We start from the raw sequence: 15,000 nt of genomic DNA, 5'->3' as shown, positions 1-15,000 counted from the left end.
ATCTTTTTTATTCAATAACTAACATCATATAACTCATCATCTCGTTTTTATAAATGCAGATTCGTTCTGTGCAACATATTTGTTGATAAATGTGTAGTTGATTAATGACACGCTTTTTCATACTCACATATTCATATATGAGGAATTCGTACATCGAGAAGACTTCCACATGCCCATACATATCTGAGACCATTTCTCATGTGAATAATATCATCTGAGGCCAGCCTGTTGTGCATAATGGTGGCTAAGCTTCAACACAGCTTCAAACACACATGTATTTTGTATGTATGTATTTATGCATGTATATATCTATGTACGAATATGTACGTATGCATGTGCGAATATATATATATATATATATATATATATATATATATATATATATATATATATATATATATATATATGTATATATATATGTATGTATGAATATATGTATATATAAATGCGTATATACTTGGCAGATATTTATGTATATATGTAATATGATATGTATGTATATATATATATATATATATATATGTATATATACATATATATATATATGAGTGTGTGTGTGTGTATGTATACATATATATTTATACACATACACGCACACACACACACACACACACACACACACACACACACACACACACACACACACACACACACACACACACACACACACACACACACACACAAACACACACACACACACACACACACACACACACACACACACACACACACACACACACACGTGTATATATATATATATATATATATATATATAAGCACATACATAAATATATACTTGTATATAATTATTTTTTCTTTCCAGGTGTACTGTATTACAACGGGAGACTAGAACAAAGTCCTCGGACCCTATCCGACCTCACCACAGTGAAGCCTCGACAGTACAAAGACCTTGGCCCTTCCTCCCTTGCGGACTTTGTACAATCAGGATCACAAGTCTTGTAGGAAGATATTGAACTCTTTTTGACATCTTGTCATCGCTATGTTACGGAAGATGGGGAAGAGCGGAGGGGAAGTTGGTGAGGAAGAGGGGAAGAAAGACGCTGGGGGACCCTCTTCACAGGGGAAAGGGGAGGACACGCCAACAGGTGAGTACAGAGGACTCTTCATGCACTAAATATTGTGAAACGTGGACAATGATTTGTGATGTGTTACTGTTTATACACAAAGAAGTTACGAAATTTTCGTTCAGTTTCTTTGTAATTCGGTGTTGCGGCCGTAGAGGCGTATGGTTGTATAGGAGTGTGTGGTTTCTGAAAAGTGTACATGCACGCACAAACGCATGCATGCACACACACACACACACACACACACACACACACACACACACACACACACACACACACACACACACACACACACACACACACACACACACACACACACACACACACACACACACACGACTCGTAGCGCAGTGGTAGAGATCCCGGCTGCCACTACAGGGTTCCGGGTTCGAATACTGCCCAGGGCTGAAATAATTACAGTATCGCTGCGCTGAGAGTCGTTACTCCAACTCTCGTGGGCGGGGGGTTGGGTGTGTGTGTGCGTGTAAGGTCATAGCATTACCCAAAGATCGGTCATATATGAGCTCTTAGCTCTTTTCCGGGAGGAAAATAGCTGTCGATCACGAGTCCAACACGTGATCCAAGACCATGGTGAATCACACACACACACACACACACACACACACACACACACACACACACACACACACACACACACACACACACACACACACACACACACACACACACACACACACCTCAGGCATCCTGTATGTATGATATACATTAATTTGTCTTATTTGTATGGCAGAGACTACTTCCTTGCTGGACACTTGCAAGAACAGCTATTGTTTGGAAGGACTGGACGTCATATTGTGTCCAACCCCACCGGAGATCAAGTCCTTTAAATCCAGATTTTGGGTCTTGGTCATTTTCTCTCTACTTTGCGGGTTTCAGGTGAGACTTAGCTCGGTGGTTCTTAGCCTTTTTACTGTCCTTTTTACTACGTTTTACTACTTCTCTAGCGGTTTGTCCCTTCCCTCCACGCCCCCCCCCTTGCGTCTATGAATAAAATCCCCTCCCAGATTATACAGAAAATTAGAAATATGTTCTTAGACTTTTTGCTGAGTAGGAATTTATCATATTATTAGTGTGATATTTGAAAGTGCTTCTTAATATATATATATATATATATATATATATATATATATATATATATATATATATATATATATATATATGTATGTATATATATATGGGTTACTAGGCTAGAGTGAGAAATGAGGAGGTGAGGAGGAGAACAGGGGTGGAAAAGGAGTTGGGAGATAGGGTTGATGAAAGAGTATTAGGATGGTTTGGACACATGGAAAGAATGAGTGAAGAAAGATTAGTAAAAGAAGTGTGGAAGGCGGAGGTGGAAGGAGTGAATATGAGGGGGCGTCCTAGGATGAAATGGATGGATGGGGTGAAAGGGGCTTCACAAAAGAGAGGAATGTCTGTAGAGGAAGGACGGGAGAGGACAGAAGATAGGGGTGAATGGAGAAGGGTTGTGTATAGATGAGGGGGAGTGGGTGGGGGATGGGGGGGTGAGGAAGTATGTATGAGAAAAAAAATTGACGCAGCCCGAAGGGATTTCTCCCCGTCTTCTCCTTTCCTGCATGAGGGGACGGAGAGGGAGGGTCGCCGAATTTATGAAGCGGCCTTGCTGTGGATGTGCTGTGTCTTGCCACACTGCTTCTGACCCAGGGCAGTGGACAGGATGCAGGGATGACCGTCATCCAGGAGGTGCCAAGATAGGAGGGAGGGAGGAGGGTGGATGGTGGAGGGGAGTGGAATATATGGAAAATAAAATGGGTGGGAGTGATTTATATGCCTTTTTCTTTTTGGCTACCCCCCATGTAAGGGGGAAAAAGCCTTTGGTATATGTATGTATATATATACAATATATATATATATATATATATATATATATATATATATATATGTATATTTATATATATATGAGTGTGTGTGTGTGCGTGCAAGACAATACTTTTGCATATTCATAAACTTCTCATTATTTGCCTCTGCTCTTGTTAAAAGAATAACAAATATAATCAAAGAAATGCCTTTTATTTCTACCAAGAGCTCACGCCCCCTTGGAAATCACTGCCACCCCTTTAGGAAGGCCGCTCCCTGAAGGTAAAAAAGTACTGCTCCAACCTGTCACCTAAGCCACGCCCCCTTCTGGTCACGTGTCGAACGTGCGCTACACTCGCCCCGTTTTCTGTTGTCTGGTTTTCTCAGTCTCGCAAGAAAACGTGAGATAGTTTTTTTTTTTCACGGAATTAGTGTTGGTCAGCCGGCTTTGTTCAGTCGAAAGGGAATCTTATGTCTATCAAGCTGGCCGAGCGAGTTAGATCGTCGCTACTTGTGACAGAGGTCGAAGTGACCGCAATTCAAAATCTGCCACCAGCGAGTTGGACCAAGGGCATGTTTAATTAAATTCAACGCTACAAAGTCCTCTGCAAGGGGCACCGTCCTAGCCTCCTGATAGGGAGGGGTGGTGTTTCTCGACGTTAAACCAAATCATTATTATTATTGTTATTCATATTATTATCATTGTTATTGTTATTGTTATTATTATTACTATTATTATAATCATTATCATCATTATTATCATTATTACTATCATTTCAATTATTACTGGTATTATCATTATCAATATTATTAATATCATCATCATTATTATTATTCATTATTATTATAATAATTATCACTATCACCATTATTATTTCATTAAATTTTTTTATCATTATCATAAATATTCTTATCAATTATCATAATTCATATAATTATCAACTATCATAATTATTATCAATTAATCATTGTCATTTTTTTCCTTTAGGTATTCCAATGGAACACATGGGGTCCCATCAGTGTCTCGGCCTTACAGGCCTTCCCGGACTGGAGCCCAGAGACGGTGGCCATGATGGCCAACTGGGGGACCATCTCCTTCCTGGTGTTCGTGGCCCCTGTCTGCTACATGGTCCAACACAAGGGCCTCCGGTTCTCGGCCCTCGTCTGTGCGGCCGTCATGGCCGCGGCCACACTTGTGAGGGCCTTCGCCTTCGGCACAAGATCCTTCAAGACGTGAGTTTTTTTTCAAGGAGATGAAAAAAGGAGTGGGTAGGAAGAGGAGCAGGAGGAAGAGGAGTATACACACGCACACACACACACACACACACACACACACACACACACACACACACACACACACACACACACACACACACACACACACACACACACACACACACATATATATATATATACATATATATACATATATGTACATATATGTACATATATATACATATATGTACATATATATATATATACATATATATATATGTAAATATATGTATACATATGTGTATATACATATACAAATATATATATATATATATAAGATTATTTCAGACAAATGAGAGAGAATGTGGGTGGGGAAGGGCAAACGAAGATGTGTTAGGAATAGAGTTTATTGCCCTAACGTTGCGACCAACTTGGTCTTCTTCAGAGGACTACAGCATTACAGACGGATCACAGTTCTTATATTCGTAGTGAGAGGGAACCCGCCAAGGTATGAGCGTCATGTTTTCCCTTTGGCTAACGATTTAATTATTAGGACACTTGCTGCTTTCGAGAGGCATTTAAATCCGTCTCTGTCGTTGTTGTTCTTGTTGGCGGCGATATGTGCAGCTTCCACAGTTTTTCTCATTTTCTTCTCAAATCCCTCGTGTAGAATTTCTGCGTTGTTCCAATCAGGTAGATGTCCACATTTGTCCAGGTGACGAACCAGGGAGTTAGATGTTCTATGAGCCCTGAGATCGTTTTTGTGCTCATTCAAGCGTTTATTGAACCCTCGACCTGACTCACCGAAATAAGATGATGGACAACCGTTGCATGGAATACGGTAAATGACACTGAGATTATTACGCATATTATTATGTTTCTTAAATATTTTTCCTATCTTATTGGAAGATATTTTTGCTATATTTATTCCACCTTTTAACAAATAATCATCAATAGCTATGGTGTTTGTCCTGGTTCGTCACCTGGACAAATGTGGACATCTACCTGATTGGAACAACGCAGAAATTCTACACGAGGGATTTGAGAAGAAAATGAGAAAAACTGTGGAAGCTGCACATATCGCCGCCAACAAGAACAACAACGACAGAGACGGATTTAAATGCCTCTCGAAAGCAGCAAGTGTCCTAATAATTAAATCGTTAGCCAAAGGGAAAACATGACGCTCATACCTTGGCGGGTTCCCTCTCACTACGAATATAAGAATTGTGATCCGTCTGTAATGCTGTAGTCCTCTGAAGAAGACCAAGTTGGTCGCAACGTTAGGGCAATAAACTCTATTCCTAACACATCTTCGTTTGCCCTTCCCCACCCACATTCTCTCTCATATATACATATATATATATGTAAATATATGTATACATATGTGTATATATATATATATATATACATACATACATAGATACATACATATACCAAGGTTTTTCCTCCTTACAAGGAAGGTAGCCAAAAAGGAAAAGGTATAAAATCATTCCCACCCATTCCATCCCTGAATACACTCCACACTCCTCCACCCTTCCTCTCATCTTAGCACCTCCTGGATGACGGGTCATCCCTGCACCTTGTCCACTGCCCTGGGTCAGAAGCAGTGTCGCAAGACACAGCACATCCACAGCAAGGCCGCTTCATTAAATCGGCGACCCCCCCTCTCCGTCCCCCCATGCAGAAAAGGAGAAGACGGGGAGAAATCCCTTCGGGCTGCGTCAAAATTTGCCCACACATACTACCTCACCCCATTCCATCTCATGCATCACAACATCATCCATATACAACCATTCTCCATTCACCCGTCTTCTGTCCTCTCCCGTCCTTCCTCAACAGACATTCCCCTCTTCCCCAAAGCCCCCTTCACCCCATCCATCCACCTCATCCTAGGACGTCCCTTCATGTTCACTCCCTCCACATCTGCCTTCCATACCTCTTTTACTAGTCTTTCTTCACTCATTCTTTCCATGTGTCCAAACCATCCTAATACTCTTTCATCAACCCTATCTCCCAACTCCCTTTCCACCCCTGTTCTCCTCCTCACCTCCTCATTTCTCACTCTATCTAGCCTAGTAACCCCCATGTATAATGTAATATACATATATAATATATATATATATATAAATATATATATATGTATATATATATAATATATATGTATATAAATATATGTATATATAACTGTATATGTATCTATATATATATATATATATGTATGTATATGTATATTCATATATGTATATATATATGTATATATATATACAGTATATATATATATATATATATATATATATATGTATGTATATATATATACATATATATATATATATACATATATATATACATATATATATATATATACATATATATACATATATATATATATATATGTACATATATATAGTATATATATATATATATTTATATATGTATTCATGTATGCATATATACATATATATATATATATATATATATATATATATATATATATATATAAACCAAGGGCTTTTTCCCCTTACAAGAGAGGTAGCTATGTCAAAAGGCAAGTATCTACTTCCACCCATTTCACTTTCACCCATTCCACTCCCATCCACCAACCTTTCCTTCCTCTCATCTTATCTTAGTTCCTCATGACAGGTCATCCCTGCATCATGGTCACAGCTTTGAGTCAGAAGCAATGCAGGAGGGCACAGCACATCCACAGCAAGTTCACTTCATTTAATCGGCGACACCCTTTCTCCGTCCCCTCATGGGAGAAAAAAAAGGAAGAAGACGGGGAGAAAGCCCTTCGGATTATGTCAAAATATCATTCATACATAACCACTCCTTGGCTCATCCTCCACCTCCTCCCCTCTTCGCATCAGCTATACGCATTCTTCATTTATCCATATTTCCTGCCTTCTTCCTTCCTTGCTCAACAGACATTCCCCTCTTGCTCAACGCCCCTTACACCCCATCCATCCATCTGATCCTCGGTCGTCCCCTCAAGTTTACTCCATCCATCTCTGCTTTTCACAGTTTTTTTTTTTACTAATCTTTCTTCACTCATTCTTTCCATGTGTCCAAGCCATCTCACCTCTTTCATCAGCTCTATCTGCCGCCTCCTTTTCCGCCCCAGCTCTCCTGCTCGCCTTCTCATTTCTTCACTCGTTCTTTCCATGTGTCTAAACCATCCCAACTCTTTCATAAACCTCATCTCCCAACTCACTTTCCATCACCGCTCTCCCCCTCGCATTGTCATTTCTCACTCCATCCAACATTGTAACCCCAACCATACTGTACTTCTCAGACATATAATCTCAAAACACATTCATTTTTTTCCCTCTTTGCCTCTTTTAAATTCCAATTCTCTGCCCCATACAGTACTGTCGGCACAATTACCCCTTCATGTAGTCTCCTCTTTGCATCCATTCCCAAATACCTACTTCTCACGACACTCTTTAATTCCCCAAGGCATTTACTTGCTTCTCTCAGTCTACAATTTACCTCCACCTCCACTCCTCCTTTTCATGCCACATGTGACCCCAAATACCTAAAGCTATCCACTTCCTCCAACCTCTCTTCTTTAAGACTTACTTCCTACTCGCTACCCTCCTCTCCCCTTGATCTCATCACCTTACTTGTACCTACATTTACCTTCAACTTTCTTCTATTATATACACAAGTGAAGTGTCGTTAGCAAACAACAGCTGGCTCGCCTCCAACTTTTCTCCGTTTTCTTCAACTATCTCCAGTCCCCTGCCCATTACCCTCGCGTTTACTCCTGCATCACCCCACCAATATACACATTGAACATCCATGGCGACATGACACATCCCTGACGCAGTCCCATCTTTACCTCAAACTACTTGCTCTCTCTATTTCAAATTCTATCACAGGGTCTACTACCGTCATAAATTTTTTGACTGCCCTTAACAGCTTTCCTCCAATCCCATATACCTTTCTGTCTATCCTGCCATAAGCCTTCTTCAAATCCATAAAGGCCCAAAAAACATCCTTACCTTTTCCTAAAGTTTTCTTACGTATTTGCCTTACCATAAAAAATCTGATGTACGTATCCCCTACCTTTCCTAAACCTACACTGTTCCTCACCGAGTACTCCCTCTGTTCTTCTCCTAATCCTCTCAGTTAAAATCCTCCCATATGCGACATAAGTCCGTAATCCTCTGTATCATTATCATTATGTATTACATATCATTCTTTAGAACTACTTCCTTTTTTTTTGTTAAACATATAAATTTCTTCATAACTTTTCTGATGGAACAATGTCAATTTCCTAATAAACCATTACTAGACTTGGGTTATATCTTCTGCTAAACACCATGTGAGGACGTTTCGCTTATTACAGCTGTTTCAAGTACTTGAAAAAGCTGTAATAAGCGAAACGTCGTACAAATAAAGGCTCCGTCCTAACATGGTGTTTAACTCGCCAGTCTTGTCGTCAACTGCTACTATCACGAAAATCTTCTGCTAACTTTTGCGACACCCTGTACATGGTTCCTCCTTCTACAGGATGTGTCACCTGAGCGCAATCATGATCGGAATGACGAGTCCCATCGTCCTGGCGGCCCCGCCCCTCCTGGCTGCCGTCTGGTTCCCTGCGAGAGAGCGTATCACGGCCACAGGTAATGCCACCCACGCCTCGCAGGACACGATCACCCTTCATGCGATCGTGCCTCAAACCTCATGGCCTAGTGCCATGTAGATTAGGTCAGACTATACCATGTGGCATCAGATAATATCATGACACGTCATATTGCAAACACTACACCTCATTACAATGCACAACATTTAGCAAACAATACAAAACAGATGATGGCTGTTAGGTACGTTGTGATTATGGTGACAACAGATTGATCAACAATGATAATGAAGAGGTAATGAAAAGCTATTAATATTAATGGGGAAATTAGTGGTGGCACTGATAGTGGGGATAATGATGACAGTGGTGATTGTGAAGGTAGTGATTGTGAAGGTGACGATAACGATGGAAAAATCTAATTGTAGTTGTAATAATAAATATAGTAAGATAAGTAGTTGTACTAGTAGCAATAGAATAGCAGCAGCAGCAGCAGTAGTAGTAGTAGTAGTAGTAGTAGTAGTAGTAGTAGTAGTAGTAGTAGTAGAATTAGTAGTAGTAGTAATCGTAGTACTAGTAGTTGTAGTGGTAGTATTAGTAGTACTTGTGATAGCAGTAGCTGTAGTGGTATTGTAGTAATAACAGTCATGAAGATTGTGATAAAAACAAATGTCATAATGTGTAGTATACACACGCACACGCACACACAAACACACACACACACACACACACACACACACACACACACACACACACACACACACACACACACACACACACACACACACACACACACACACACACACACACACACACACACGTTTTCTTTCTTCAAATCAACATTCCCTCATCTCGTTTTCTTTCTGCAGCCACGATGCAGGTCTCGTGCCACGTTGGAATCCTCTTCAGTTTCCTCGAGCCTCTCTTAGTTCGAGACCGCGAGGACAGAGTATCGTCCTCGGAAATCAGGAGTGACATCAAGTTCCTCATGTATACAGGTGGGTACTGCGGAATCTTTTGACAAGGGGGAGAAGAATTGGGTCATGAAGTTTCCGTAACGGGGTAATTTGATTCATCCTTGTTCGTGTTACGTTCTCAAATTTCTGTTATGGCTGCCGCCTGACGATTTTATTCAGCTGTAGGGCAAGTTCCTCCTGTACGCAGATATTCATTTATTTATTTATTTATCTATTCATTTACTTATCTAATCACTTTATTTGGTTATTCATGTATCTTATTTTATTCATTTATTTATTTATTTACATACATTTATTGATTGATTGATTTATCTATTTATTTATTTATCTATTTATTTATTTATCGTTATTCTTTATTCTCACGAAAGTTAACCATATTTCTCTACTGGCCCTTCAAGTTGTGAGAAACTATGCTCTGATATGCTCCAACATGCTCCTCCTCCTCCTCCTCCTCCTCCTCCTCCTCCTCCTCCTTACAGACGCAGCCATCGGCCTCATGATCCTGACGATGATTATTGTGTACTTCCCGAACCTTCCCCCGGTTCCACCGTCGCCTTCGTCCCACACCAATCGACTCGAACTTCGACAGAGCTTGAAGGAGCTCATCAGGTGAGGCATCAGGTCGAATCTAAAAAGTCCCGATTGTTGTTGTTGTTTGAGAATAGAAGAACATAAGAATGGAAGGGACTGCAAGAGACCATTAGGCCTACACTAGGCAGCTCCATGTCCATTATCACCCATCATTCCCATCCATTAAGTTATCTAACCTTTTCTTAAAACAACCTATAGTTTCAGAGCTCACTACATGGTTACTAAGTCTATTCCATTTGTTAACCGCCCTATGGGTAAATCAGTCCTTGACTATTTCCTTCTTGTATCCAAATTCATCCAATTCAAACCCATTAGTAAATTGGATATGGGCTTTAATTTACCAGCGTTTCTTTCCGCTCTCGTGCGTGTCCGGATTGCTGATTTCTTTAGTCTGCTGATGGGATTAAGGGTTCTAAAGTTCGCCGACTTTCTGACCGTTGGTGCGTTCGTTGTCCGATAGATGGCGCCGTGACAGAATTTTTTTGTTCTTATAACGTTTCGATATATTGGTTAATCATCAGGTATAATCGCACTTACGACTATGTATGTATGCACTTATGTATGTCGTTGAAGTTTGGAATCTGGGTGTAATTTGTAAATTTCGCCCTAGTTAACGCCAGTTTATGAGGATCAGAGTGGGCCACACGGTAGCCCAGTGGATACCGTGTCCAACTTATGAGCAGGTGGTCATGAGTTCGATTCCCGGGACCTGCTGCGTACTACTTGTGTCGGTTCCCGACAGCTCTAGCCAGGCGATGAGGCGACCCAAACATTGGCCTTAAAAAAAAAAAAAAAAAAAAAAAAAAAAAAAAAAAAAAAAAATAATAATAATAATAATAAAATAATAATAATAATAATAATAATAATAATAACAATAATAACAATAATAATAATAATAATAATAATAATAATAATAGATAAATAAATGAATAAATAAATAGATAAAACAAAATAAAATAAAATAAATGCTTACCGTAACTGACAGGGCTTCACCTATCAGGGGTTTCTCACTTCCCACTTCGTGGGAGTGGGGAGGGTGAGGTGAGGATCAGAGGACCTCACAATGTTACTAACGTGTCTCTCTCTTGGTATCTCTCCTCCTTCAGGAAGAAGTCCCTGTGGCTGCTGATGATTTCCTACGGGTCCTCCAAGGGCGTTATTGTCGTCCTTATTGCCATCCTCGACTTCGTCCTCTTCCCCGTCGGGTTCAGTGAGGTGAGCAGGACCTCAAGGCACGGGTGGGAGCTTGTACAATTAGAGAAACAAGTTCTTCGAGTATTTTCTAGCATGTAACATCTCTCCAGGGGTAGTACGGGGATCCTGCAGTGGACCATCAAAGTTGACATTATATTACTGGTATTAATCAAAGCTTAATTCACACGTAATATAAGGGCGCGTCTTCCCAAGAGTCTTGGTAACAAAAGCACACAAGAAAACTTCGATTGGCCAATCACGGCGAAATACTACACGAGTTTTCATTTTCTTTGTTGCTATACATCAAGACCCGAACACCAGTAAGGGTCCAAGAACTTATTAGCTCAATTGTACTGTAGTCGTGTTCGTGTGTCTATAAACATTGGTGTGTGTACATATGTATATGTAAATGTATGTGTATATGTATATTCATGTGTATATGTATATGTATATATATGTATATGTATATGTATATGTATATGTATATGTATATGTATATGTATGTATATGCATATGTATATGCATATGTATATACACGCGAGTGTGTGTGTGTGTGTGCGCGCGCGGTCGCCTCAAAGAATAAAGTCATCTGGATCTTATCAAAACAAACTATACTCTACTCGTATCTAAATCCTACCAAAAGAGCTCACCACCACTAACCCATCCTCCCTTTTCCCGGTCTCTCTGGCGCCCTTGGTCGACGCCCCTTGGATGGTCCTCGACTATCCTCCTGTAGAAGGAGACGATGCATCTCGCGATCACGGCGCTCCTCGTCTCTGGGTTAGCGACTCTCGTCTCGGCGCGCTACGCCGACCGCTGCTACGGGTCCATCAAGAGGTTTCTCCTGTTGCTCCTTCTGATGGGGGTCTGCACGTACTTCTGGTTCACTCTCCTCGCTATGAGGGTCACCTATGGACATACAGGTAACGTACGCAGGTATTCGTTTACTTATTTACTTTCGATTGTGTGAGTGTGTGAGATTATGAGTGTGTGTGATTGTGATTATGAGTAATTGTGATTATGAGTGTGTGTGATTATGAGCGTGAGTATAACCATGAGTATGAGTATGTGAACGTGAGTGTTAGTGTGAATGTGTACAATAAATGTGAATGCATATTCTTGTATGAGAATGCGAATGTATCAGGATGGGTGTAGATATTCGCATGTGTTTCTATGTAAATGCTGTTATGAGTGTATGTGGCTCTGGGTGGGTGTGATTATGAGTATATGCGTGTGTGTGTGTGTGTGTGTGTGTATTTACCTATTTACCTAGTTGTATTTACCTAGTTGTATTTTGCGGGAAGGGGAGCTATGCTCGTGTTGTCCCGCCATTGTATCTCTCAGTGTCTAGTTTGCTTTTAAACTCATGAATGGATTTTGCGCTTACTATTTCATTATCCAGTTTGTTCCAAGTGTCTAAAACTCTATGTGGAAAACTGTTTTTCTTCAGTTCTCTTCTATAGCTATGTTTTCTTAATTTCCTTCCATGTCCTCTTGTGTTTCTCTTGTCCCAGTTTAGTCATTCTTCTCTATCAAGTATCTCTGTGCCTTTCATGATTCTGTAGATGGTCAGTAGGTCTCCTCTCTCTCTTCTTTGCTCCAGTGTCGGTAGCTCCAGTTTAGCCAATCTCTCCTCGTATGATAGGTTTGCAAGTGCAGGTGCCATTTTTGTAGCTGCTCTTTGGATTCTTTCTATTTTCTTTATGTTCTTTTTGGTACTGGGGGACCACAATGTCGCCGCATACTCTAGTCTAGGCCTTATCAATGTAACCAATATTTTTTTTATCATGTCTTCGTCCAGGTAAGCAAAAGCCACTTTTATTGATCTTAGCAAGTTGTAAGTCTCCCCGACAATTTTGTTAATCTGTATATCATAGGACAAGTCGTTTGTGATAATTACTCCCAAGTCTTTTTCGGATCCTACTTTCTTTACTTCCTTGGTTCCAATTGTATATTTTCTTGATATTCTGTTTTTGCTTTTTCCAAACTCCATTATGCTACACTTCTTAGTATTAAAATCCACTTCCCATTTCTGACTCCAGTTCCATACCCTATTCAGATCTTCTTGCAGTGCTTCACAGTCCTTATCAGTTTCTACTTTCCTTAACAGTTTGGCGTCATCAGCAAAGAAGCTCATGTAACAGTTCACGCCCTCGTCCATATCATTCATATAGATAGCAAACATTATTGGAGCCAGTACAGATCCTTGCGGTACTCCACTGATCACCTCTTTCCAATCTGAATATTTTTCTCTGAGTACTACTCTCATCTTTCTTCCAGTCAGGAAGTCCTCCATCCATTTTAGTTGGTTCCCTCGTATTCCTCCTATGTGTTCCAGTTTTTTTTAGTAGTTTTCTGTGTGGTACTTTGTCAAATGCTTTTTGCAAGTCTAGGAATGCACAATCAGCCCATCCGTTTCTTTCTTGCACTATGTCTATTAGTCTTGAGTAGAAGCATATTAAGTTTGTGGTGCATGATCTACCTTGTCTGAACCCGAATTGTCTTGGGTTTAATATGTTGTTATCTTCCAGGTGTTTTACCCATCTATTCTTGATGATTTTCTCACAAATTTTGGCTATAGTGCTTGTTAGTGATACTGGTCTATAGTTGGTGGGTTCTTCCTTGTTTCCTCCTTTATATATTGGTACAATGTTAGCATTTTTCCAGTCATTAGGTATCTTTCCTTCCTTGAGTGAGCTATTTATGATGTGTATTTTGTCCGTTAGCTCTTCTTTGCATTCTTTTAGAATCCAATTTGCAATTCCATCCGGGCCATGTGATTTTCTGACGTCCAATTTTGATAGATGTTCTGATATTTCTTTTTGTGATGTTGTAAATTCACTCATGTGGGGAGAATGTTTGTTATTATCTACGTCCCAATTTTGTATTTTCTCTCTGGTTGTTCATGATTTCGGCCATCTCTAATTCTTCTGTGTATTCTATATTTCCTTGGCGTAGTTTCACTAGTTCCTGTTTGGTTTTAAGTTTACCATTTACATACCGGTAGAATAGCTTGGGCTGATCTTTGCATTTATCTATAATATCCTTCTCATGGTTCCTTTTCTCCTCTCTTCTCACATTAACATACTCATTTCTATAGTTTATATAAATTTGCCATTTGCTTTGTTTTTTGTCTTTTCTCCACCTTTTCCAAGCTTTGTCCCTTCTGTCTTTTGCCTCACTGCATCTTTTGTTGAACCAACATTTAATGTACTCTCTCTCTCGCTTTTGTCTTGGTACATGCCTGTTTACCCCTTCATTGTAATTATCCAACAGTATGTTCCATTTCTCTTCCACTGTTGTCTCTTCCATATAGAATTTTTCCCAGTTTGCATTCTGGAAGAACGTCTTTAGTTTTGCAAAGTCTGTTTTGTTGTACATCAATCTTCCTTTCCTATGCTTTTCGCTCCATTTCATCTCTATTTCTTCCTTTAGTACAGTTTCGATGAGTACATGGTCACTCTTTCCAATTGGTGTCTTGTAGTGGACTTTGTCCACTATTTCAGGTTCCGTTGTA

General features: G+C 39.9%; 1 protein-coding gene across 2 annotated transcripts in view; it reads left to right on the top strand.

The window, feature by feature from the left end:
* LOC143040707 (solute carrier family 49 member 4-like) overlaps window positions 1–15,000 on the top strand; it is a 28,964-nt gene that overhangs the window by 11,622 nt on the left and 2,342 nt on the right. For both annotated transcript variants that reach the window (XM_076212039.1, XM_076212040.1), the window contains exons 2-9: window positions 824–1,106; window positions 1,837–1,982; window positions 3,913–4,157; window positions 8,655–8,767; window positions 9,591–9,719; window positions 10,178–10,307; window positions 11,396–11,504; window positions 12,220–12,406. In XM_076212039.1, the coding sequence (XP_076068154.1) occupies window positions 1,001–1,106; window positions 1,837–1,982; window positions 3,913–4,157; window positions 8,655–8,767; window positions 9,591–9,719; window positions 10,178–10,307; window positions 11,396–11,504; window positions 12,220–12,406 (1,165 nt within the window). In that variant the 5' untranslated portion in view covers window positions 824–1,000. The remainder of the gene's footprint in view (window positions 1–823; window positions 1,107–1,836; window positions 1,983–3,912; window positions 4,158–8,654; window positions 8,768–9,590; window positions 9,720–10,177; window positions 10,308–11,395; window positions 11,505–12,219; window positions 12,407–15,000) is intronic.

This window comes from Oratosquilla oratoria, chromosome 29 (assembly GCF_046742065.1).
Source record: "Oratosquilla oratoria isolate Oo_2021 chromosome 29, ASM4674206v1, whole genome shotgun sequence".
Classification (NCBI taxonomy): Eukaryota; Metazoa; Arthropoda; class Malacostraca; order Stomatopoda; family Squillidae; genus Oratosquilla; species Oratosquilla oratoria.
This window is presented reverse-complemented; position numbering and strand designations above follow the sequence as displayed.